The sequence below is a fragment of the Andrographis paniculata genome, unplaced genomic scaffold, assembly GCF_009805555.1.
Source record: "Andrographis paniculata isolate CXL003 unplaced genomic scaffold, ASM980555v1 Contig79END, whole genome shotgun sequence".
NCBI lineage: Eukaryota > Viridiplantae > Streptophyta > Magnoliopsida > Lamiales > Acanthaceae > Andrographis > Andrographis paniculata.
In genome coordinates, this window is record NW_026137616.1 from 2,737,879 (window position 1) to 2,764,625 (window position 26,747).

At 37.8% G+C, this 26,747-nt stretch overlaps 1 protein-coding gene across 1 annotated transcript; it reads right to left on the reverse strand.

The window, feature by feature from the left end:
• Positions 1-49: 49 nt before the first annotated feature.
• On the reverse strand, positions 50-26,692 carry LOC127240617 (midasin). Its single transcript, XM_051259395.1, has 45 exons — positions 26,361-26,692; positions 25,923-26,254; positions 25,653-25,737; positions 24,703-24,977; positions 23,887-24,093; positions 23,552-23,712; positions 22,770-22,879; positions 22,568-22,687; positions 21,801-21,879; positions 21,176-21,298; positions 21,025-21,091; positions 20,843-20,939; positions 20,629-20,757; positions 20,492-20,548; positions 20,204-20,380; positions 19,983-20,108; positions 18,151-19,896; positions 17,548-17,615; positions 17,265-17,460; positions 17,044-17,148; positions 16,636-16,941; positions 15,684-15,877; positions 15,553-15,607; positions 15,177-15,327; positions 14,312-14,385; positions 13,924-14,071; positions 13,120-13,218; positions 12,846-12,946; positions 12,657-12,746; positions 12,514-12,579; positions 12,044-12,208; positions 11,696-11,903; positions 10,753-11,618; positions 9,474-10,660; positions 9,060-9,375; positions 5,381-8,927; positions 3,840-5,293; positions 3,619-3,762; positions 3,263-3,463; positions 1,463-3,190; positions 1,102-1,383; positions 818-997; positions 633-731; positions 411-536; positions 50-322 (listed from the first exon to the last, which is right to left on the reverse strand). Exons 1-45 carry the CDS (start codon positions 26,463-26,465, stop codon positions 290-292), a joined length of 16,185 nt encoding a protein of 5,394 aa, XP_051115352.1. The 5' UTR covers positions 26,466-26,692; the 3' UTR covers positions 50-289.
• Between the last annotated feature and the right edge of the window lie 55 nt (positions 26,693-26,747).

Sequence of the window (26,747 nt, forward strand, 5' to 3'; positions counted from 1 at the left end):
AGAGACCCGACCCGAAATTGATTTATTCAAAAGGAAAGAAGAGTTAGAACACAATTAAATGAAAGTTTTATAGATGCTAAGTATATACATATAGGGAACCCTGTGTTTATGCAGTAAAAGTAATGATACAAAAAGAATCGAACGCACAACTATCCTGCAAAATTTCCTCAACTGCTCCAGGCATGCTATGCTCTCTTAAATAGCTAGCCTAGCCATGGTGGTGCTGAGACCAGTTGACTTCCCAAGTCAATTCTCATTTTGAGAACTGCCTTCCTTGTCTATGTATAGATCACTCCCCGTAATACTGCATCAGCTCGAACCACTGGACAGGACACCAACAAAAATGGGACTACAGTCAGTTTACCTTACTTACACATACAAAACAGTTGCTCAAAGCTTAGCTAGCTTACCTGTCTTAAAAGATCCCCCAGTGTCCTGGGAAGTGCTTCAATGTTCTTCAGAACTACGTAGTACGGAAACGGAAACGAATCCAGGTATTTTGAGAACTTTATATCCGACCCATGAACCGTAGCTTCCTGAAAACATACATACATACATACATACAACAAATGAGTTATCGAATAATACACCTCAAAAACCGATCTCAATACAAAAAATATCATTATATTTACCATGAAGTCCACAATCGATTCATCTGGACTATCCAAAAGAATGAATGCAACCATTCGTTTCTTGCTTAACAGATTCCTCACACGTCGCTTCAATTTTTCCTAATAAGACAAGGGCGAAAATTTTATTGGAGAAAGAGTATAAGAAGCAAGAAATCTGTGAAAATGGAAGACAACTAAGTAGCTACCTTCTCATTAAACCGGCCATCAGCTATAATCAACACGAGTTGTTCTAGTGGGTTGGTCCCGGATGGTAGCCGAGCCCTCATCACTGCAGCATCGAGCATGCTGTTCAAATATTTCAGTAGATCACCCATTGGTTCATCCGCTATCGTGTTCTCTTGTGTAAACGTAAAGCTTGAAATCACCTGCCCAAAGATGACATAAATAAGAAATAAATTTAAATATATCAAGCAACAGTTTGAAGAAAATCAGAACCATAAAGAATTAAGCATGAGAAAAAATAACTAACCTTGATTCCAGCTTGAGGTGTGAATGGTTCATCGAAATCATGAAGTAATCTGATATTGCCCTGCTGCCCGAAACTTGCCACAGCCAAATTTCCCACTTCAAGTTGGGACATTGCTCGGCACACCGTAACCAATGCTTCCAATGCAAAGTTTCCACAATGACCCTCAGACATGCTGCGGGAATCATCCACGGCAATAACCACTTGGTAATCACGTTTGTTGGGCCTTGTCCGTCTCAGCCAGATTTTGTCTTTCCTGTAATGGCTGGCCACATATGGGATCACCTGTAATCAAGGAATTGTGAGAATTGATCACCGGTTAACTCGTATAACTGATAATAAATAAACCATGTAGCAGACATACCTTCTTCATATTAATCCTTTTACCCGTCTTGTAGTCGCCTTGGAGTTTGCTGGCTAATGTAGGTTCCATGATCAGTCGTAACTGTTCTGCTAACTCCTGAGACAGTCTTGATGTCCGGGAATCATATCTTCTCCAAAGAGCAGTAACACCTTCCCTTTTATCAGTGGAAATCTCAAAACGATGAACTTTCCCCAGCTCATCTTCATTAGTTTGTAAGTCACTAAATTGCTGTAAGTTCTCGCTCATGTCTGACTTCTTAGCAGATACAATACTCTCCGGAAAGGTAGTCACCTCTTCATTGTAATCATCGTCAATTTCCATAGATTCTCCAGGTTGCTTCTCTGCATCTGTTATTCCTTGATTCTTTTTAATGTCAGTTACATGATTCAAGGCAGAATTTCTGATGGGGCCAAACTCAGAAGTTTCTTTGTCAATCTCAATTTCAGTAGGCGAATCTTTTGTGTCAACATTACCCGTATCTTCCTGCTCAGTATCATTAGGAGGAATATCGCCCTTAATTTGGTCAGCCATTGCCGGTCCAAGTGCTTGAGCTGTACCCTCTTTAAACTCCGCAGTGTATCCATACTCATCCGCATTCTCATCTGCTAAATCATCTGCATTGTCCATTTGGTCCTGAATATCAACAGAAACTTTGACTCTCTCTTTCCATCCATCAAGAGCATTGCCAACGCTGCGACAAGGGTTCGGCTGAACGTTTTGAATAAGAGGCTCCAGAGGAGCACCCATAGTTCTTGAATGTTCATTGCTTAAGGTTTCGCCATTTGTTGCATCAGCAACCCTTACTTCAAACTCAGAGGCATTAGGCTGAGCACTTGCAGGAGCAAGATCATCTTTCAGTTCACTGAGATCTGAATGTTTTTCATCTGGTGCAGTGTTTCTGGGGTCGGCTGTATCCGATAAGTCCTGCAAAGATTGCCTTCCAGATTGATCAACATTGTCGTTAGGATTGTACTGAGCCATATCTTGCTTTTCTATTCCAAGATCTGTTTCTGTATCATTATCCTGGGAACTTTCTTCAGCATTAGTGGTATCGGCATTCGCAGCAGAATCCTCGAACCCTGCCTCTTCCAGAAATTCATCTGCCTTTTCCACATCATCCTTCATATCGGATTCATTCACATCTTCTGATTCCCCATCCTCCATTTGGTCAGTATCTTCCATTTCATCCATGGGAATGTCGTCTTCATCCATGTGAGTGTCTTGATCAGGTTTCTGGCTTTCGTCCTCCGGATTTATACCAGAAGGATCAACAAATGCATCATCTTTGTCAACCTTCATATCTTCTCCACCATCATATTCTTCTTCTTCTTCTTCTCCATTTTCATCATTATGTGCATCGGATTCTTTTGCTTCCACTTCTCCAGTATCCTCTTCAGCAGCAGCAGAATCATCCTTAGCCCGAAGCTCTTTGTCATGGGAAGCTTTCTCATTCACAGCCGGTCCATTCTCATACTTCTCATTTGCATTGGGATTCTCATCTTCACCATCATCGTTGGCATCCCCAAGTTTCTCGTCAGCTACATCTCCATTGGCACCTACATCCCCCAAGGCAGACTCCAGCTGCTCATCATCCTCATTATCGTCATCTCCATCATCTTCAGAATCCTCACTAACACTGAATGCCTCACCATCGAAGTCTTGTTCCATCTCAATTCCTTTTTCATTTTTACTTGGCATGTCAGACTTTGCATCCTGCTCTTCATTTCCCTACAGAAGCACAAAACAAGATTAACATTGTGATATCCAACTAAAACTTAGATTAAGTGCAAAATTGCACACCTTTTCTGAGGCCCCAAGGAGCTGATCCTCATCAGTTATTTGATCACTGACATCATTCAATCCAGCACCCTCACCCATACCAGTTCCACTTGCATCTTTGGTACCTTCTTTTCCATCATCAGTTTCTTGTTCTTCGATACCAAATCCTTGGGCAAACAACGAACCCAAAATATTCACAAGCGCATATGTCAATTTAGATACCTAGACATCAGAGAAACATGGGTAAGAACTCTTTCACTATGATTAATTCTGCAAAAGATCTTCCAATGCTTGACATTCATCTTCTCCCTCCATCTACTATACAATAAAAAAATAGATGCAATATATTTACAAGGTAAGAGTTGCATGATACTGACCATATTATGCAGGCATAGAAAGTCCTTCAAAAGATTATCAGCAAAAGCTAGTAGCATATCCAGTAAGCTATACAGATGTTTCAACTGTGCACAAACTGAAGCCACCATAGGGTTGTTGCACCCACAGTAGTTACATAGTTCATCCTGAGAATAAAAGTATAAGTTTGGAGATCGGTTTCACTGACTTGTAACTTGTACAATACTAAATTGACAGGACTTACAGCGTATTGAATAATTCTGATCACATCCTCATGAATGACGTCCAGCTGAAGATACTCCATATCTTTTTCAAAGAGGATCTTCCAATCCTTTATATTCTTTAGCCTCTCCCCGTCAGCAAAATCCGGGTTTAGGGAACTCAAACTCTGAAGTGTACCGAGGACATGTGTATAAGTCCCCTTTAGGGCATCATCAAGATGAGACTCAAGTTCCTTTATATTGACATCTGCAATATTCGAGACCTTTCTCTCCTGTGAAGAAGAATAAAGTTCTTCAAAAGTATGAGCCTTTACAAACAAGTCTTCAATATGCCCAAGAAGGATATGTTCAACAGCTCCTTGCCGATTTTCTACCCCTTGGAAAGCAGAGAGATCCCTCTCAAATGTTTTAACTAACTTGAAGTTATGATTCACCAGCTGTTCCATTTCTTTTGTGACGCCAAAGGGATGCAATACTGTTCCAGCCACAAAAGTATCCTCTGAATCCCCAAGAAGGTGGTGGTCCAGAGCATTCTTGGATTTCTGAAAGTTGGGAAGGAATTCCTGAATGAGCTGGTGAATCTTTTGTGCTCCATCTTTGACACAGGAACAAGTACTCAGATGAGTATTTTCAACCGTCTGTAGCAACAAATGTTCTTCATAAAGCAAAGAGCAGAAACCATCAAAGAGTAGCTTTTGTTGCCACATACACTTGAAAGTTTCATGTTGGTTATGAGCAAAAGAGCCATCAGTAACGGTTTCCCCAGTTGATTGAATGGAGCCCAAGAACAAATTTGAGAAAGGCCATATAGATTGTCTCAAGCACTTGATCTTTCTGGAAAAGCCAGAGGCAAGAGCTCTTTGATCTTGCTGTATCGCAATTAGATGGTCAACAAAAGATCCACACCTTGTGACCTGTACGAGATTAAAATCTTTATGGAAATTCAGGCATATGTTCTGCAGAACTTTCACCGAAGCAATGCTCTTGAAGTAGTATTTATTTGCATCATTCCATGTACTTCCATTGGGTGAACCCTGAAGGTGGTTGTCATCAGTACCAAATTTACCAGAAGAATCATTCAGCAGCAACAAATGTTTTGCATCATATGAGGGCTGGAATAACCAGGACTGTGAGTTGTCAATTTGGCTCTCCACTGATGTTCTATGTTTGGACAAGCCACAACTCTCAAGGAGCTTTAGAAGATCAGACAAGGCCCTCCTTTTGCCCAACTTGTTTTTATTTTCCCAAAGTTCACAGCAGTGAATCAGAGAGGCAGACAAGGTTTTGATTGTATGCCACAACTCTGTCCTTTCTTCCCATTGCAAAGGTGCACCACTCTTGATTCCTTCCATGGCCAATTCAACATTCTCTAGACGTTTCCACCACTCAGAAACCCATATAAAGCCATCCTTATCCTTAGATAGACTTTGATTGCAGATGGTATCCAGGAGACTCCTGCTAACCTCATAAGAGTCAACTGCAAGAAGAGAGAAAAAAAAAGGATTTAGCCGCAGATAAAAATATATATATATGAAAAAAGAATTAAAAACTGCAGGCTTTTGACCTTCAATGGAATGGTTGCTCAACCCACTTCGTGAGGTTTCTCGACCAAGAAACTCCATAAGAGGTTGTTGGAGTACGTCCATATACTTCTTGACAATCTTTCGTAGTTTCAGCCTGGTTCTTTTCAAGTTCTCAACAGCCATATAATTGTCAATGCGATCCCAACGACACAATTTCATAAGTTCATTCAGCTCCTTTTCAATGGTTTTCCTGTTTCCTTCAATATGCTCCGAAATTCGGGGCCACAACTGCACATAGAAGCCAAAAGTGTTGTACAGTATTTTCACACTCTCCTCTTGACAGACGCTTGTCAATGGCTGATCCAAATTGTGGCTTATCTGTCCATGGAAAGAAAGAAGTAACTGAAGTTGACTTTTAAATTCTCCAATGCTGGATGTCTTGAAAAATTCTTCAAGGCTTTCTATCATTGAGCATCTGTATTGATCAATACTGGAACAACTGTTTTGCTGAAAAACAGAATACAACGGAAACCATAGTTTTCCAGCATTTCTCTCAAATTGATATTGAACTTCATTAAGCAATGCAGGCCATGATTCAAACTCTAATTTATGCCATGAAGACACCAGTGCAAAAATTGGCTCCAGATGATCTGAAAGAGGAAATTTGGCAACATTTTCCTGCACAAACCGAATCGCATTGAGAAGGAATTCCAAAGCTGAGAGACCCTTGGCAAGAGGACTGTCGAGAGGTAGAGCTAAAATCATGTCAGAAACTTCTAAAATCTTCTTAAGTGAAGGGTGATCATCCCACTCTTTCAGTAGGATGGATATTTTCTTCTTCAGAAGTTCAATAGGCTCCACCAATTTAGCCATCATGGAGGCATTAGAATCTTTGTAAAAGTTGTATGCAGCAGTGGATTTACGAGAACCATTAACCTTGCCATCATGTTCCAAACAGAGGCGAAACAAGCTCTCTGGTGCAATCTTAGTATCAAACATAGAAGAAAAAGAGCCTTTCAAACCTGTGGACATTTTCACACCAAGCATATAAGAATCAACAAAGGAAGACAATCTATCTGAGTCAGATACATGAAGTCTGCCAGGTCTTTGAACAAGGTCCACTGAACCAAACACCTGTCTGTGAATACTGACAATGCCATCCAAATCAGATTCTTGAACATTCCAATCCTGCTCCAAAGCTTCATCTTCCTCATAATCTCTAATCTTCTCATCAAGGCTTTCGGACAGAAGTTCCTGCCACTCAGACAAGCTATCATTTCCAAGAAGATCTGCACAATTTGATAAATCAACGTTGATGATGCTTTCCATCTTAAATCCTCGTGTTTTGAACTTGAACTGCTCAGATCTGTTCCCCTCACTTTGCTTTACCCGGTGTTCCATCCAAATATTGGCAACACTGTCAAAAATCTTATGCAAGAGCTTAGAAGAAGAAGAACCAAGGAAATGAGCGTCAGCAACGGAATCTTTAATTCTAGCCAGAACATTGTGGTATATAGACACCGTAAGTGACAAGTCTGAGACTTGTTCTCTTGCTGAAACAGTGTCACTTGCAAACTCAGGTATAAATTTCAGCACATTCATGCCTATTTCTTCAATACTACTTGGAAACTCAATATCACCGGTTGAAACTTTAGGCAACCTCCCAGCCTTGAATGAGACAATCTTTGATGCACAAACTCTAGGATACCTCATAAACTGATAAACAGTTGTGAGAGCAGTTTCCATATCCTGTTTTCTATCTGATAAATATCTTTCCTGCTGTACACCAGAAAAAAGTAATGACAGGCCTAGTTTCATTTCATATATCGCAACCTGGACAGGTTCTGTCACATCAATATATGCCAAATATTCATTTGATAACCGACCAATGAACCGTGATGTTATCTCTTGCCAATTGAGTACTTGGTTAGTGAATTGCTCAATACTCAAGCATTGCAGATCCTTGATCCATTCAACAACAGCTACAACGGACTTAAGGAACTCGTGGCATGCATCATTCAACTCCTTAAACTTATCAGAATTAGGGCGAAACACCATCTTCTTTTGCAGCTTTCTCCTTTCACCATGGAGTTCTTCCAATAAATTTATCCTGTAATTATCAGGGGCTCTCTGGGTACTTCCAGCTAAATAGATGCATTCATTCTGAACCTGAATTTCGATCTCAAGGGAAGCTATCTTCTCTGATAATTCTGCATACTTAACAGAGTACTTCAACATGGGATCCACATCATTGCAGAGAACCAAAAGATTGTAGCGCAGTCCCCCAAGAAGCACCAGTGCACGCCCAACACTCTGGATATCTGCAAAGTCATCATAAGGGCTTATAGAGTACAGATCACTGAGCAGCGGCTTGATGTACGAATCAATCAAGGATGTGAAGACATGGTGATTAGATGACGCCAGATGTGATACAAGAAGCTTTATATTTTCCAGCGGGCTTCTTAATTCCTGGATAGAATGGAAAATGCATATGATCTCCGCATATACAGAATCCTCAAAAGACTTTTGGTGGGCATGAATTATCTGCTGGAAGAGAGATCGCGACATAGAAATCAACATAGAATGCAAATTAACTGTATTTGCAGAGCTTAGCCAAATGTCACGGGAAGCAACTCTAAGCTTAAAGCTGCGAAAGTTGTAGTCAGCAATGGAGTTTGCAGTTTGCAGGATCTGATTTACCATCGTTACTTTCAGGGGACAAAAGAGTTTGTGAGGCACAAGCATACCACAGAGATCATCTTCAGGTAGGGTCTCAAATGGCATGGGGCATGGTTCCCATAGAGTTGCATGCCATTTAGACCACATGTCCATTATGAAACAGGAAACTTTCTCATTTGCCATAGGGACTGATTCCCAAGCATCCAGGGTCCACAGAAGTTTTTGGTTAGGTACAGAGTCGGACGGAGATCTCGACGAATAATGCAGAGAGAAGTTCATCGAAGCCTTCAAAATATCAGACAACTTTAAGAAAGCACGGTGTTGTTCTTCCATGCCTACTACAGAAATCCTCATAAGGTGCTGCAGTACCTCCAGATCAATGGAGAGACTAGTCTCATCAACTACTGGTTGGGTCTTAAGCCAGCATTCAAAACCAGAACTTCGAAGCAACACATCTGGAGTAAACTTGCAGCAAACAGAACACATTTCCTGAAAAGATCCAAGATTCATAGTAGTCAATTTCTCTGCCAATCTTTTCTTTTCATAATCCAACCTCCCCAAAAGAATATGATGCATTTCTTCTAGTTGGTGAATAATCTTATTGTCGTTATCATCATCTTTTCCAATAACATATGATGACAGGCAAAGTCCTTGCATTGAAAGGACACGAAGATCAACATCAGTCATCAATGCAACCTCTGCTGTAACATGGTTCAATTCATCCACATCCAACTTCATGAATGTATTTTTCCTTTGCCATACCATTTCACAAAAGTTTGAAAGTTGGCACTGCTTTTGGTATATGTCAGCAGATGAAGGCAATATTGGATGTCCGCCATGTCTCCAAAGCAAGGGTTTGCTTGAATTCAAACATAAGGATGAGACAGAACTCAATTTCCTCATCTCAATCTGCACCAACAACATTTAGAAACAGTAAGCATATAAAACAGGATACAAAGGAAAAACTAACAGCGCACAACAAAATAAAAATAATAGGGAAAAGGGGAAGCAAAAGGGAATCGCAAGTTCACAACAACTTGCCTGAAATATTTCTACTTTTGCAGGACAAAGTTCTTGTAGTCTTAAAGAATCCTTCATTAGAGACCTCCAATATATCAGCTGGGAACCATTCTGAGGCGTAGTGATACTGCTCCAAAAGAGCATATGGTGATGGAGGAGGCCACTGAAAGACTTAAAGTGCACATGAAAAGAAGGTGACTCAACAAGGACATCTAGCACTCTTTCCTCCATCCTTCGCAGAGAGATCAAAACACGCTCAAATGGCTTTCTAAGTCTGGGATCACACTCATCCTCCTTGCTCCATTGCACAAGACCATGACGCAATAATCTAACACACCTGAGGCCCAGAAGTACCAAAATTGCTATTAGCACTATAACTAATATACCCCATAAATCAGAATAATAGTAATTTAAATAAATAAATAATCAACACACCTGAGAGAATTCATTAAAAGAGTATGACAAGAATTTGAAGTGCTAACAGATCGGGAAGCATCAGTCAATTCCATGGACAGTATAGAGAGGGGCAAGGAATCTATATCTCTTCCACTTAGAGACTTGCGGAGCTGAAATATCCTTGTCCAAATAGAATGTTGCAGTTCCTTTCTCAATAAATCTGAATACCAAGTGAAGAGTCGAAAAGATGGCTGCAACCGCGAACCAAACCACTCAAACCAGTGAACGTAACTCCAGCAGTCACTTTCTGTTGCCTGTTCCATCACCCAATCAACAGCAAAGGACAGCTTCCTCTGGGATAATACCAAATCCAGATTATTTTGTGCACCATAATTTGCAAGAACACCAGTAGAGTCCATAGGAAACGATACTTTGTTCAGCAATTTTGCATCCATAAGGTGAATCAACTTGGAACCTCCTCCAATCAGAGTTTTTCCCTTCGATCTGTTCAAGGAGTCAGTAAACACATGGGAAGCAATCTGAGACCCCAGAGATTCCAAATACATGGTATTTTGAAGGATGCAAGCCTCTTTTGAGTGAGAAACATAATCCCACAGTTTCAAGGGAGTTGGCCACCCTCCCGGTAAGCAGAGAACACGATCATCAGATGAAGTGAATCTATAAAGTTCACATCTTGATAAGAAAGAAACAGCTGCTTGAGATACAATCTCTTTTCCTTTCCCCTTCCCAAAAGAGGAAAGATACGTATGCTCCCAACTGACTTGGATGCTCCAGGAGGGCTGGCAGCCATTTGCAATGAGCAGATTAAATAACTGCATCCAGCGTGAAAGCTCCAGATATGTGATGTTTACACCAAGATGAGATCCTTCATGCTTCGCATAAATGTGAGCTCTGGCCATCATATCAACCAACTTACCCACAGGAATTCCAGAGAGAACAATAAATCTTTTCACTTCTCTGAGCTCAAACTCACTTGGATCCACACCACATTCCCCATCTACTAACCAATTAGGCTGCATCAAATATATTTCAACCCCTCTATTTCTCATAGCTCGAGATACTTCACCAAAATTAGGATTCACAGTAAGAAACATTCGAAATTTAGGATGGGGATGAAGAACCACTGGATTTCCATCCACAATGCCACACTCATTAACTGTAATAGAACCAGATTGCTCAACCAAAGAGTTAATTCTATCAAGAACCTGCATGCAATTAAATGCGATAAATCAGTTTCACATAAATTACAACACTAGATTAAAGTGGGCCAGGACATCCAAGAACAGAATATTCATACCGTTGGATTGCATAGGTTTGCATTTTCTAGAATGATCCACTCCCCATTTTCTATGGCCTTGATCAATAATCCAGTTACCCATTCAAATTTCACAGACCGCTGCCTTTTCTGCTGATCTTCCAACTTCCTAATCTTTCCCAAAGTGCTCTCCAGATCTTTCATTGACCAAGGTAAAGGCAATGCCAATTTGTCAATGTCCAGCTTTAGACATTCAATGATTTCAACTAATTCTGGAATGGAGCCTCTCATCCGTGGATTATCAATGAAGGTTACAAGCCTATTTATGGTGGAGAGAAATGTCAGCCACCGGTTAGTAAGATCCTTCCTCCGAATGAATGCCTCCGGGGAAGATTCCAACTGCAAATTGCAGTACTCGTTCATATATCTTTCAACTTGAGTGATTGCAAGATGATAGTGACGGGAAGCATTATACTGCTCAAAGCATCCAAGAAGCTCAGATATATCAGTTCCAGAGGAAAGATTTAATACATTTAGAACATTCCCAGTCAGATCAGCAGCCAATCTTATCAGTGATGTCTTTCCTGAAGATGAAGGACCTACTAGTATGCAAAGCCATTGATGCTTCACACACTGTGCAATGGATTCTAGGCTCTGGCGTAAGCTAGGCAAAATCTTAAGGCCATTACTGGCAATTGATGACAGGCACAAATGCCTTTCAACAGAGACATCACCAACAACCATTGATTCAGGAGTGAGCATTACTCTAGGATATAGATTTATAAATGGCTTCACTCCAAAAATCTGTTCATACAATTTCATGACTTCTATCCGATCAGATGGTGTGCGCATTCTTTGCAGGTAAATAGGACAAAGGAAGCAGTCAGACTTTGAGTTTTCGGGGGCATCTGCAACGGTTCAATTTAATTTAGAATTTAAGTAAATAAGATATAAGCATACCAGAAAAGAAATAGAGAGAAGAGACCTTGTATAATTCCACAAGAACGGATCACATCTCGAAGATTAAACTCCCATGGGGAACCACTTTGACCAAATTTGTTATGCAACGTAGTCTCTTGTTGTAAATTGATATTGAATTTAACCAACGCAGTCAATAGAGACCTTTCAATTGATGGAAAGAGGGAGCTGCAAATGGAAAGATAATCTTCGTCCACCAACTCATCAACATAGACCTGCATCATAAGAAAATTATACAATATTAATTGATAATTTATTATTAATTATCAATAAATCCAGAAATAACTTCACAAACAGCTTTCTTAATCGCTATAAATAGTAAATTTGCATGGAAGTGTAATAAGAAAAAACATACCTTAGTAAACCTGTTAAGGAAGGATTTAGGTAGGCCTTTCCGGCCACCTCCTTGATACGAAGGATTTTGGCATGCAAAGACCCGAAAAGATGCTGGACACTTGAAAGAACGACCAAGCTCGGGAATGAAAACTTCAGCTCTATGGTCCAAAATAGCATTCAAACCCTGGCATGTATAATTAACTTGTCATTCCATTGGCATTATCAAGTGACAACTACTACTTAACATTAGCAGTTAAATAGATTTATTTGTGGCAAGTTGCAACTATCATTTTCTTTTAGCGCACAAGCACTTCGAATTGAGCTAGTCCAGAGTTCTAAAAAGATCTACAGCTGAGGCATTTGACATGGTTTGTAAAATAGTCTCAAATAATAATAATAATAATAATATAGATTAAAATAAATAACTAAAATAAGCAAAGATACTAAAGCAAAAGAGAGATAACAATTGGATGCAACTATGAAAGATACCTCCAACACAGATTGGGGTGCAAGATTAAGTTCATCCAGAAGAACCCATGATCCCTTCTTTAAAGCCTGATAAGCAATACGCAAAGTTAGATACTAAGCAAAGAAAAGATAAATGAAGACATTTTGAAGACATGTTAGCTCACCTGAAGTAGAATACCATCTGACCAGGCAAACCGTATGCCTTCATCACTTTCAACCGGTAAATCAGATCCAATCAAGTCCATAATGTCTGTCTGTAGAAAGAAATTCTAGTATAAATACGCTTCCATAGAAAGGAAGAAACAACCAAGTGAATGGATTTGGTACTGTTACAACCAAAAATGCTTGCTAACCTGCTCAGACAAGTTAATTCGTACAACAGTATGTCCAGAAAACCGTCCGATGGCAACAATTAAACTTGTCTTTCCAACACCTGGACTTCCTTCCAACAAAACTAGAGAGGAAAAAAACCTCAATATTAAGAACCTTGCTACATGTGAATAATAAGCTCTGAAGGGTGATTGTCTCAAGAATTAACTTATTTAACCAGAACATTTAAACATGTTAAAGCAAAATTAAAAAATACATTACTTCCAGAAAAATAAAAATTAGTTTAGAAGGAAATACCAGGCTTGCCAAGTTGCATAGCACGCAGAACTCTCAGAGTATTCCTGCGAGTGGTAGGGGCCAAGAATTCAAATCCCTCGGTATCTATGCAGTCAGTACCTGGACAATGCCAGGTGCCAATTTATGTTACATCATAAAAATGCTGAAGCACCCTAACAAGGTGTCAAAGAATGAAAGTGAAGAACTGACAAGCGAAAATGGCATTTACTGAGATTGCAATTCCGAATAACAAGGCAATAGTCATTTTGCATTAAATCCCATTATGCTGCTTCACTATCAGAACATATTTTATTATAATCAACAATAGATGACATACAGTCAAAAGTTCAGTGCTAGAAAGTCAACCCATTAGAATGGCGCAAATTACACAGGTAGCTAATCTTACAAGACCTAACAAATAATCTCAAATAAACAAAAAGAAACTATATATCATCAGGTAGTAAATGTCTCCCTCTTCCAGCACAAGTATTGCCAAACATCAAACAATTAAACATTAACAAGTAATTGGCCACCAAAAATAAATGTAACAGTTATTTAAAAGCAGTTCAATTTCACAAGCCTTACCAAACATCAAACAATTAAACATTAACAAGCAACTGGCCACCAAATATAAATGTAATGGTTATTTAATAGCAGTTCATTTTACACTGCAGAGACAACTAATCATCATTTGCATGATGCCTGCAAGCATACTCGTTCATCCATCAAAAAAGATAAAATTAAAATTAAAATCAATTAAAGTAAAGTAAAATGAAATAAACGCTAGAAATGTAAAGGCGAATATCCCATCAACGTGCAAGATACCTTTGGTGATATAAAATGGATGCATTCCAAAGAGATTGTCACACTCCATATTATCAGAACAACTTGAAACTGACAGATTTCCAGGATCACTCCAACCATAAGACTCTAGACGATCAAGACTTGATGAATCAAAACCTGGCTTGTACTCCTGCATTGAAGCAGAATGTTACTTTAGTCAGTGTTTGTAATAGTGTAAAAAATTTCACAAGTCAAAACTAAGCAATTTGGAAACTTGGAAACAGAGCACCAATGCCTAAAATGGCACTTCTCTTGTTTCCTACTAAGGATAAACTACTGAGAAACATGGTTCCCTAAAATTCTCTTATTCCCCAGAAGAGAATTGATAGTTTGGATAAATGGGTACTGAACCTCAAATAAAAGAAATCACCTTGAGTTTCTGCAGAAGGAAAGAAATAGACTTCATTCTCAACTGAACAGCTTCCTCCTTGGAAATATTTGTACCTGAAGAACAAAGAAATATGTAGTATGAAGAAATAGATGCAGAAGACATTCCATGTGTAATAAGAGATACAACATATTACAAAGACGAATCGTAAATAATCAAGTCAAGGGCCATCAATAATCTTTCTGCAGCCAAAGAACATAAATCTCTTAAATTCAAAACTTTTCTTATTCTTACAACAATACAATAGCTCCCACTTCCTAATGCAAAATCCTATTTATTTATATATTCAGTTTAAACAAATATAGAAAAGAAATAGTAGGTGAAAACAATGGGAAAAATATTTGGAAGAAGGCAGGAATATAATTATTTTTATATTGGCCACTAAAAGCAGGTAGGTCTTTGCCTTTCTCACTGAGGTACAGACAATGATAACCAACTCCCTCAAAGTTATCAAAACATACCAGATATCCTAAAAGCTATAAAATGTGCAACAGTGCAACAGCATTATTACCAACAAAACTTAAAAAGATTACATGTGAAATGCAAACAGAAACTATGGCAGAATAATAAAGTTGAGGAAAATGACAAGTTGTTCCTCCAGAGCATTTCTTATGTTATAAGCAACACTATCATCCTTCTGAATGATGATAACAAGGAAACCAACGGTTACAAGACCATAACTGACAAGTTTATGACACTTAGTTTACATGGAGAGATGTATATTGGCATTATAAATCAAAAGACAAAAGTCTTCCATGAACATCAGTCTGGAAAGCGAGCAGTAAGATATTCTAGAACATCAATTCCCAGATAAAGAACTAAGTTGTACATAACAAAGTTGGCATACCCAATGTAAGTCCATCCAACAAAACAAGGAATGCTCCATGAATAAATGCAGATTCAGGCGGTAAATTTCTCTCGGTCAGATTGATAAAAGAAACCCAAGACAAGATATCCCTCACAGTAAGTACTCTTCCTGTGTGTAGAACATTAAACCACTGCAAGGGGAGCAAAAGAGGATCTAAGAAAATGTCGAAATAATTGCATGAAATAGGAGAAAATGCTTCATATTGTTGTTATGGAACTGATAAATAACTGTAAGAGTAGCACACATTCTACTGAGGATCAACATAATTTGTAATATACATCAAGCTTTGATATTAATAGAGCAACAATCTAATAGATAACAATTTAGCAATGATAGAAGAACTTTGAATTTGTACCTCCCAAAAGTCTATCATGGCATCCACAACATGACCAAGTTCTGGGTTCATAATTCTGCATGGTAGTAAGTGGTAAGCCGTATAAAATATGACTTATTATCATAAAAATTATAATTGTTAAGATAACTAACCTCTCACGTGCAATACATTTTAGCTCATCTACATCACTGACAGAAGGAACCCATATCTCAGTAAACCTATTGCGAAGGGCGGGTGAGAGTTCTTTTTTACCATAATCACCACCAGGATTCATCGTAGCCAAAAGGAAAAAATTTGGATGAGCAACTACGTTCTCAAGATGAGAGCCTCCTTTCTCGGCCAATGACTGCATATGTGAGGGAAATAATAAACAGAGGATAAGCAATGCAGTTTAACATATATACACATCTAGTTCTTACTATAAAATAATGAGCAGACCCACCACCAAACATGGAATAAATGAATTATTGCAGAAGATGGGAGGTGGTTATGTGGGTATATGCGAGTAATATTCAGGAACGGGAATTTAGATTTATACACTTATTTCATCTTACAAAAATCTGAATTCAAGTAAAAGTGGTATATCAAGTACATGTCTCTAGCTTTTGGTCTCTTTCGAGAAGTGGCCACAAAAACCATGTGCCATCAACTCAGATAGAATTCCAAGTACTTCTTTCTGTAATTTTACAATTATTTCCAGCTTTATGTCCATACCAGCACACTAACAAGTAACAATGGGCTCTATTTAACAAATGCAGTAAATTTTCTTTACAGCCCCCACTCCATGTGACCTATAGAGAGATATTTAGACCTAATTAAGGGCACAGAAAGTTGCTTTCTTTGATTTATGGACTGATTAGGATCAGTGCACTATATGATGCTCTAAGAGATATTCCACATACAAATGTACATTTGTCTTTGATTGAATTAGAGTGTTGACACAAAAAAAGAAAGTCTAAAGAACTTATTAAAATGTTATTGTCAAGAATCTGTAACATTGTAACATATACCTAGTTTTAAGTAATTTTACAGTTTAAAAGATATCGGCTATAAACAAAAAGGTCATAAAAGGTCTCAAAGAAAGAATAATTCAGAATCACTCACCAGTTTCCTTTCCGGCTCCAAAACACTGTTTAGCCTCTCAAGAACACTATCATCGGCCAACGAAATCTCATCAACAAGAAACAGGTCACCCTTCTTCATTGCCTCAACCAGAGGACCATCTTGCCACATAAAAATGGTCTGCCATTTACTATGAAGCTCACAAAGCTCCATGCAAATTTTTTCTACATAATCAAGCTCTTCTTCCGTGACATCCGGATGAAACACTGAATGATCTCGGTAACTCTTGATTATTAGTGCAAGTTCATTAAGAGTCACAGAGGCCTGGTTGATGTCCCTTGAAAAGTTCTGGGAAACAGATAAATCCCAGAAATTGCAAATGTAATCGAGAAAATGAAGAAAAAATCCAACAAAAAGATATACATATATATAACACGAGAAAGAACTTACAACATCTCTGGGAAAGTGAATAATAGCCTTCGAGTGGACCAACTTCTTGCAAAGATTTTCAAAGCCCACACTTAATCCTGATCTTTCTCGAATGGGATAAAATCCCTGTCAGCAATCACCCATAAAAAAAAAAACTCGGAGTTCAGGATCAAAAGAAGTTGTGAAAGCAAGCAGAATGAAAAGACAAAGTAACTTAAACAACCAGAATGAAAAGGACAAACCCCAATAAAATCAGATGTTTCTGTATACTGGTGACAATTCAGAATGTGTAGATTGGAATCCAACAGGGCACTGAGCAATTGGCAGACAGTTGTTTTCCCTCCACCAGTTTCACCAACAAGGAGAACAGGCTCACGCATCTTATAACAGCGCTCCACCAGAAAGAACATCCTCCGAAGACTGTTCGTCCAAATTATTCTGTGGGGAAATAGCAGAAAAAGATTGTTACAAATACTGATATTAATAAAATATTAGGGCATATATATGTGAAAAGCAGATACTCACTTTCCAATAGTTTGAGAGAGTTCAGAGACTTTATTTCCAACAAGAGCAGCATCTTCTAGTTGGTCACCCTGAAAGAACAAATGATCAGCACATCTTTATTGTTCAAGTTTGTGCAACAATAACAATTGGAAAAGGGTTCAAATTTATATTTGAAAGAAAGTGCTGACTAAAATTAATAAAGGACGCATTTATATGCATTGTCAATTTTTGTTCCAGTATCAGGCCTGGAGGAACTGTCCAGGGGTTCGTATTTTTCATGGTTTCAGTTCTAAGATGATATGTTTACGAAGTCATTATTTAATATACAAGGAGAAAATAGTGTGGCAACATATGGTCAGAGTCCCAACAATAATGGGATTATCTTCTATAAAGATTGCCTGATTAACAGTACACAATGTTTGAAGGTTACACAGCTTCCCTAGCTTCAGTGGAAGACACAGACTCTTTAGGAATCTACTTCTATAGGATTAGGTTATGTGAGTAATACGTTCATTTATTTTGTTAAGAAATTCTGATCAACTTCCTTGTAAAGCTATTTCTTGGTGAGATTCATTGTTAGCATAAATAATAAAAAGTATGTCAAGACTCAAAAGTAAATAGTACCTGCTTGTACAACATTTGATCAGAAAATTTGATTCTTAGCTGCTTCTCCAAAGCTTCTTTAACAACTTTCTTCTCAGCATCATTCCGCAGTCTTTCAGCCATTAAATAATAGCCATCATAAGCTAAATCTTCATAGGATCCAAATTTCGTAAAGCGATCAGCCCATCGGAATAAATCACGAGGAGTAATGAATCCATGTTTTCCTGCAAAAATTTTACTCCCTCGCCTATGCAATTGCAGATCTTTCATAACACCAACCATTTTCTTAGCATAACTGGCCGGAATTTTGCTCCTCTTATGCAAAATTGTGCTTAGCTCATCTTGTGGAATTTCATCAACATGGATCTCTACAAAACGATTAAGAAATGCCCGAGATAGCATTTTGCGACCCCCATAAACGACAGGTGGATTTTGGGTAGCAAACAACATAAAATCTGGATGAGCACGGATAGTTTCCCGCAATTCAGGAACAAAGAGCTCCCTATTGTCATCTAGCAACCGGTTTAATGCCTCGAGCACATCTGAGGGAGCTAAGTTAAGCTCATCAAGAACAATCCATTGACCTCTTCGAACAGCCGTCACAAGAACACCTTCATGGAATACAAGCTTTCCACTTGGGTCCGTAATATAAGAACCAAGATACTCCTGGAGATCAGTATGTTCATGATTATTTATTCTGACAAATTCATGACCAGTTCTGGTAGCAAGATACCGAACAAGACTAGTCTTTCCACTTGATGTGGGTCCCTGTAATAAGACCGGATATCTTTTGATAAATATTGCTCGTGCAAGGTTCTTAAGATGCTCCTCGACACTCTTTGTTAAAACATAGCTGTCCAGAAAATCATCATTCTTAGCATGTGGTTTACCCATCAAGTATGAATGAAAAGGAAGAGATGCAGGTTTTTGCCCCCCCAATAAATTCTTGCAAATTAAACTGTTCATTATCTTGGCACTGGAGTCATCCAATAAACTCAGGAAGAACATACTAAACCCATCATAAAGAGATTGTTCAAATCCAAAATGTCTTTTGGCCTTCTTCAAGTATTCTAGTGCTCGGTATAGAGAACGTAAGTTGTAATGAGGTCTTTGGTTAGCCCCATCCTGCAGTCTTTCTTCATATTCTTTTGTTGCCTTGTAAAATTCAACTATTTTACTTATCAGTCTCCGGCGTGAAGGATCATCATCCATAAACTGACTGATAAATAAAACCAAATCTTCATCATCCAATACATCATCAACGTAATATTCTGTAAACCGGCTCCTTAAAGAAATTGGCAAGTCTCTTTTACCAGCATCAGTTGCAGGGTTCATGCAAGCAAACAAACGAAAATTAGGATGCCGACATACATAATCTATATCACCCCTTTCAGCCAAGCATAAGGAACCTTTCTCATCTTCAATGACTCCTATAACTCGCTGCAAGATATCAGGAGGAGCCAAATTTACTTCATCTAACAATATCCATTCGCCATTTTTCAGGGCAGCAGTAAATGCTCCTTCCACAAATGAAAACACCATCCCATCTGATGCACTAATATGTGCATGAGATTTCTCCAGTTTCATGGAAAAATTTTCCCAATCCTTCAGTAAATCTTCATTCAAGGATCTTTTTCGCTTCTTACCAGAACTGGATTTTCCAATTTCAATTATCTTTTGAATGCCTTTCCGAAATCCACTTAATAACATTTTCCAGTTCTTATCAACTAAGAATTTTCTCAAAGTTTTAAGATATTCTTCATTTCCCTGAACAGAAAAAATATAATGACACAAGTTATTATCCACAAGAAACCATAGAAGATATACAAACAAAGATGTGTGGTAAATGCTACCTTTGATGAAAAGGTTCTAGTGAAAAGGTTCTCAAACTCCTGATAAAGGGGAATACAGACAAAACGTGCATCCACAGGCTTAAAACCCCCTAGCAGATCAGCAACATCACTCTGCTGGCTCAAATTCTGGGCAAACCAAAACAGTTAAGTGACATTTTGAGTAATAGTAATGGGTTAAACAATCTGAAATAATGCAATAAAATATCTAATCATGAGCATACCAAAACAGTAAGCCTCTGGCCCAGCCTTGAGGCAAGGGTCTGTACAAGCGTAGTCTTCCCAGTACCTGTTTCACCAACCAAAAGCACAGGCTCATTGAACTTGGTAGAGCAAGCAATTCTCTCAAGAGCATATGCTGAACCACGAAGCTCAACAAATGGCTTTTGATCGCGATTAAACTGCCAACAGAACCATCAGTAATCATGCACAGAGCAAATATTCTTTGGGGAGGGTGGGGGGAGTGGAAGGAATAGACACTTAGGAAAAGAACATTATATATATACACTCACAGCCATTTCAGCACGTTCCAGTCTAGCCCGTCCAATTTGAAGCACAAAGTTCATTTCCTGCAAAAATATTAAAAGATCATAGAACATGCATAGCTCCTCATTACATTTATAAGTCAAATGTACAGCCGTATTGCTACCTGAATGACAGGCTTATTAAAAGGATATAATGTTTCTGTAGCTGCAACTGTCCACAATTTAGAAATCTCACTCATGGTGACCAACCGATTCTTTGCTGAAGTAGAGAATGATGCAAAAACATCTATAGCCTGAAACAAAGAGTAATCTTATAGTCAAAATAATTTATAATCCACGTCTTTAGGGGAAAATAAGTTTTTTTGAGCATGTATCTACCTCTTTACAAATACTTTCGCATGCGTAAGTAGAGATCCCATCTGATCCAAACCGAAAGTCCAAACTCGCAACTCTTTTGCACAACTTAAGAAGATCTCTATTATTGCAGAAAAATGGTTTAATTAATAACTTTGCTACAATGATATACAAGTATTTCAACGGAGTGATCAATCAGTGTATACCTTATTGTGAATCTGTCCTGATAACCCAACTGGGACCTTGTAAGTTGGTTCACTTTATCAAAGGTTTCTAAAGAAAATGTAAAAGAAGATACAATCAATAAACTTGTCACAAAATCCTATAACATTTATAAATCAGATATCTTTCGCATACCTATGAGTTTTGGTGCAAGAGAACCCAATTCTGGATACCACGCAAGAACAATATTCAGCAAGTCCTGATCATTTGGCAGGTCAACCATCACTTTCCTCCAAATAGCAACAAGAGAATTTCTACCTAGTACCACAACAAGGAACAGGAAGGCAGAAAGTGTTAAACACCAGATGAATATTACACTAACCATGCTTTCCTTTTTTCTTTTGTTTTTTTTTTTTTTTTTTTTTGGCATACAGTATATCTAATACTACACCAGAAAATAGTGACACATGAGTCCTGGCGGAAATTTTTCCGGTTTCCTATATAAACACCATGCAGCATGGGGATTTCACATACATACATCATACAATGAGCTAAAGCTGATGGTACTGCAAGACATCTAACTGAATCCTTGTAGAATAAGCAAATACCAACCCAAGACAGAAGAATATTGTAAAAGTGAGAAGAGATGAGATTGACTTGAAAACAATATAGGGCAAATAGTGATGATAAGCTATAATTTCTCAAACTGGAAATAATGTAAGGAGAGAATTTTTATTTTAATCAACATACAGTTATAGCCTTTGACATCTAATTTAATCTCAGATATACCATCAAAACGACTAGAGAAGCAAAAGCAAACCTTCAATGAAACAAGATGTGTCCGGGTTTGAGCTTGTCACAGTGGAAAATAACCGAAAGCTCTCATGCACTCTTACCGCCTACAAAATATTACTTTGATTAATATCATAATTTTCACAAATCTTTAGCATAAACTCAAAAAGAATATCAGATGTGAACAAACAAGGAAATGACAAAGAAAAAAACAGAAATATATGAACATGAATAAGTCCAAGTTATCAAACTCAATAGTTATTCAAGCACATACTTCTTGATAAGAAATTAAACTCCAACTACACAGTTAAACCCATCATTAATGCTAATGCAGTCCTGGCCAGAAAGGACTACCTCGTCTAGGTTAGGTGATCAGTTTTAAGATTGACAGCAGTTAAAAGCACTACTTTATACATGTGAAGGAACAGCATAGCAAAACTAACAAACAGGAAAGAAAAGGTTATTTCACAGGATTGCATATAACCAATTAAATTAATCACTTTCTATAAATGCAACTTGTCTCATTTTTACCAAATTATTATCTAAAATGCTATCTAATGTTTTGACAAGAAAAGAATCCATCACTTTATGTATTCCATTTCATAATCTTAACACTATTCTAATGATAAGTATGTTCATCAATAAATGTAAAACCATCCTAAATTGAATTCAGTAAGTACTGTTTACACATTTCAAATTTAAGAATGAGTTAGGATATGCAAAGCACTAGAAAAGTATCCCCGGTCCATCAGTTGCATCATCGAAGAATCACAGAAACAGAGAATTACTTCATACCTCTCCATGACCAGTAGAGAACGACATTGCACCTTCTAACAAAGGCAACAAAATCGATTGAATGTCAGCTGGTGCTTTGTCAATATCTTCAAAAATAACCCAAAAACCATTGCAAACAGCCTGCAAATTATTTTATAGCAGAAGTTATCACACTATCTTGGGGGGGTTGCTTCCAACCAAAACAATCTGTTTCACTTTATACCTGGGTAAGAGAACCAGGTTGCCATCTGAATTCACCGGGCTGTTCCGTACAGACATAAGTTCCGAGCAATGTTTTTCCATCAATTTGGTCATCCATGTGAATTGATAGAACTGTTTTTTTTTTTTGGGGGGGGGGGGGGGGGGGGGGGAGGGGTGAGGAAAATGTTATGTTAACAATTATAGCATCACCACATGAACGGAAAGGAAAAAACAGCTTCCATTTATACATTTGATGTCAAAATCATTTAAGAACCCAGAATACTGTAACAGGAAAGCACATATGCACAATAGACATAATATGGTTCCAATTACAAATAAGATACATAAGCAACACGTATATCCAATCAGCATTACTGTTTAAAATCAAAGACTTAATATTTAAGGGTGATGTGTTCAAAGTTGTAACCCCTTTGTGCTTAATATTTTATGCAGCTGTAATACACATTATAATATGTAAAGACTTGATCAACTTTGGGGCTCCTCACAGCTACCAACTCCAAAAATTTTGATGAAGTTTGATGATAAGAATTGAAAATGAAATGCAATAAGAGCATGTCGACAGTCATTTCAATGTTGGTGGTTCACTGGGTATTCTTTCATGTTGGATTTTCTAGAAACAGAAACCTTAGCTCACCAATTTACAAGTTATATACCAAGACTACATAAAAGCAAGTAGGAGATTGCAATACACACAGAAGTACATGCCTTTCTAATATTACAAATTCCAAGAAAGTGAAAAACCTAAAAGACATCCAGAGATTAAAGCACCAACAAAGAACGTACCTCTACTACCATATCCGTCGGCCAAGTTGTTAATGAGTGCTGTTTTCCCACTACCAGCTGGACCATAAAGAAGCACAGGCCATCTCTGACCGACAGCTAAGGAGGCCATCTCAAAACTTTTTGTCATGGCAGATGTCAAGACAAAAGGAACCCCAGAATTCCTGCAGAGAAAAAGCCCAGAAAGTGAAATTTTGAGCATGACATGTCACAACATACATCATCACAACATCAAGAAATAAATAATGCAGAGCTTTCTTCTGATAACTAACTTCTTCAAAAAAATAACAAATAGAATAGCTGAAAATATGGTTCCCAAGTAAATTAATAAAATCAACCTTACTGCAATCCCAAACTGATTTGATGGGATAATATCATTTGCCACCAAAGAGCATGAGTTTAACGAGTTAAGTTGACATGGCTTCAACAATTGACCACCATCCTTATTGGCTATTCCTCCTGCCATCGCCTCGTCTGCATCTACAGAAGTCTCAACATACCAACTCCCTTTCTCCAGTGACACATCCATGCAAAATTCTTGCCAACTGAAATAAGTGAATATAAGATCCATATAGTAAACACCCATATTTCTCAATTACTGATAAAAATGACAAATTTCAGAGGGAATAAGACTATAAGTTTCAGAATTTGCTACTAGGTTACATTTACTCTTAAGGATAATTAACATATATTATCCTTAAAAGTAAACATAACCTTAAATTATGATATAATCAGTAGATCATCATGTCAAAACAATTCCCTCTGCACATGCATATTCAACCACAGATTTTTCAACTCTCTGTGCAATTTACAATTATTAAACAGGCATCTAAAGCATATAGCATGAACCTGTTACATTATTTGACCAATCAATTAGTAACAAATGACGTGGCATCATATAAAACTTAACTCTACATACGTCAAATCATCCTCAAGCCACTTTTATTATTTATAACTAGATGTTCATGCAGTACATTGTATAGTATCCATGTTTCCCCTCTTTTGCAGCATAATAAATTTCTACCTGAACATCCACAAACTCCACATACATGTGACTTAAGATCGTAGAGCTTCATAAAGAAAAGCAATCTTACAGGAATTTATGAAGGGCTCTTGTCAATAAAAAGCTTAATAAAGAAGAAGGTAAAAATTACCGTAGAAAACTCTGAAAAGCATCGACAGAGTCAAGACCTAGCTTTGCAGAAGCTTTAAAACTTAGCTTCAAAACCACTGATAAAATATGCACACTACACCATCTCAAGTCAAGTATGATATTCTTCAACATGAGATCATCTGTCATGGTAAGATCTGCCAAATGTTGTACAACATCCAAAATACAGGACCAGTCCCACAGCACAGTGAAAACCTTTGGCTCCAACGTGAGAAATCGATAAGATGCCCGAACAACATTAAGCAACCGACTTGGTCCCTAAAAATATTAACATAGACTTTCACGATGTTGCAGAAAAATAACATGACAATTCATCTATGAGAAAAGAATTAGGAATATTGAAAAAACAAACAATCTAAATCTATATATATATAGTTTATTTCCCTTGAACAAACTACCCATTCATATATTAACCTTTCCAAGATTAGTTAGTCAGCTGTAAGATGTATATAATTATCATAAAGACTGGAAGTCTAGAATATGTTACTGATTTTTGCTAGATCGTATGTCTGTATGCAAATATCTTGTTCCTTGTCTCTCTGGCCAATGTGCAGGCCAAGTGGCTTATAAATACTGTGTGCTCGTTTATTGAATTCTTTCCAAAATCTACTATTCATCAAATTTTTTTCCCCTAAAAATATCAAATCAAACACCTATTTTTCAATTTTTATATTATACTAAAAATCAATTTTACATTCAAAGCATCACATCAACACCTATTTACATCACATCATACAACTATTCCAATTCAAAATTTTTACTATTCAAATCCCAACTCAAAATCCAAACCCCCAAACAAACACACCCAATTACTATTAAAAACTTTCAGACAATATCAGTGAACAGAGATAAAATAAATGACTGCAGGAACTATCACTGAAGGAAGTATCAAAACACCACAATATTTATAGATATGGTAAAAGATAAGATTACCATAGATAATGCCTTGGAAACTGATCCACTCTGTCTAATTCTTTCAATTGGAGCAGGAGCAACTTTGTAATAATTTAAAACCGACCTGCAACAGAGAAGGGGAGACATTGAAGATTCATTGTGAAAGCAAACGTAAGATGGAATGAATCAGCTACATGAGGACATATGTGGGGAGAAAATTAAGGTTGTTCAATTTTATTAATAGTAGTAAAACAACATGAAAAACTTTATATGCGACCAACAAAAGAATAGATCAAAATATTATCTCACCGCAGCAAAAAGGGAAGCAAATCAAGGGCTCGGCAAAAGGCAAGACTAGCAAGCTCGTGGAGGCATAAGCCCTTTCCCCTTCTCACATAAAAATTTATGACACTAACAATTTCTTCACTGCATTCATCCTCCCTTAGAAATCCATCTTCTTCAAATTCCTCCATATCATTATCATCATCCGAAGTTGGCACAAGATGAAGCAACCCCACTGTCCTGTCCACAATCTTCTGTGCAATTGGCCTAAAGCATCCCAACAATGGGACTGTGTAATTTGGGTGCAAAACCAATTCACCCAGAGCAAGCACCACTTCATCTTCGGTAACTTTGTCTCCCTGAAACAAACAAACAAACAAGCAAAACATAAAAGACACATTATTTTACGTCGTGAATAACTAACTGCAAATTCTTGTATTTGCACATATCGCACGGGTTTAGTACCTTTTTTAACAGATTATGAAAGCATGGAATTGACTTTAGGTTTGGACACCTGTAGAGAAACCTTCCCAGCCCCGATTCTAGCGAAAAACTTCCATCTAACGCCATGAACAAATTAAATTGAATTCTCTCTAACTAAAACTAAATAAATATCAATGTCAAAATTGTTCCTCTGGGTGTGTTTCTTTTATGGCCCGAAGACGACGACGACGACTTCTGACAATTGTACGGAGGGAGAACGAAGAGTTTGCGGGCGCGCGCTCTGGAATATGACGGACGAAGAAGAAGAAATTATGTCGTCCCTTAAACCCCAGCGAGGACAAGTTTCCTCTTTATTTTCTTAAACCCTTTTAATGTCGGAAGAGCAAGATTAGGGATTTAGGGTAGATT

Coding starts and splice junctions, on each gene's coding strand:
- LOC127240617 (XM_051259395.1), bottom strand. CDS start 26,465: ATGGCGTTAGATGGAAGTTTTTCGCTAGAATCGGGGCTGGGAAGGTTT. Junction 20,940..21,024: donor CAGGACAGATTCACAATAAG/GTATACACTGAT, acceptor CTGCAATAATAG/AGATCTTCTTAAGTTGTGCA. Junction 12,747..12,845: donor GAATTAACTTGTCTGAGCAG/GTTAGCAAGCAT, acceptor TTCTTTCTACAG/ACAGACATTATGGACTTGAT.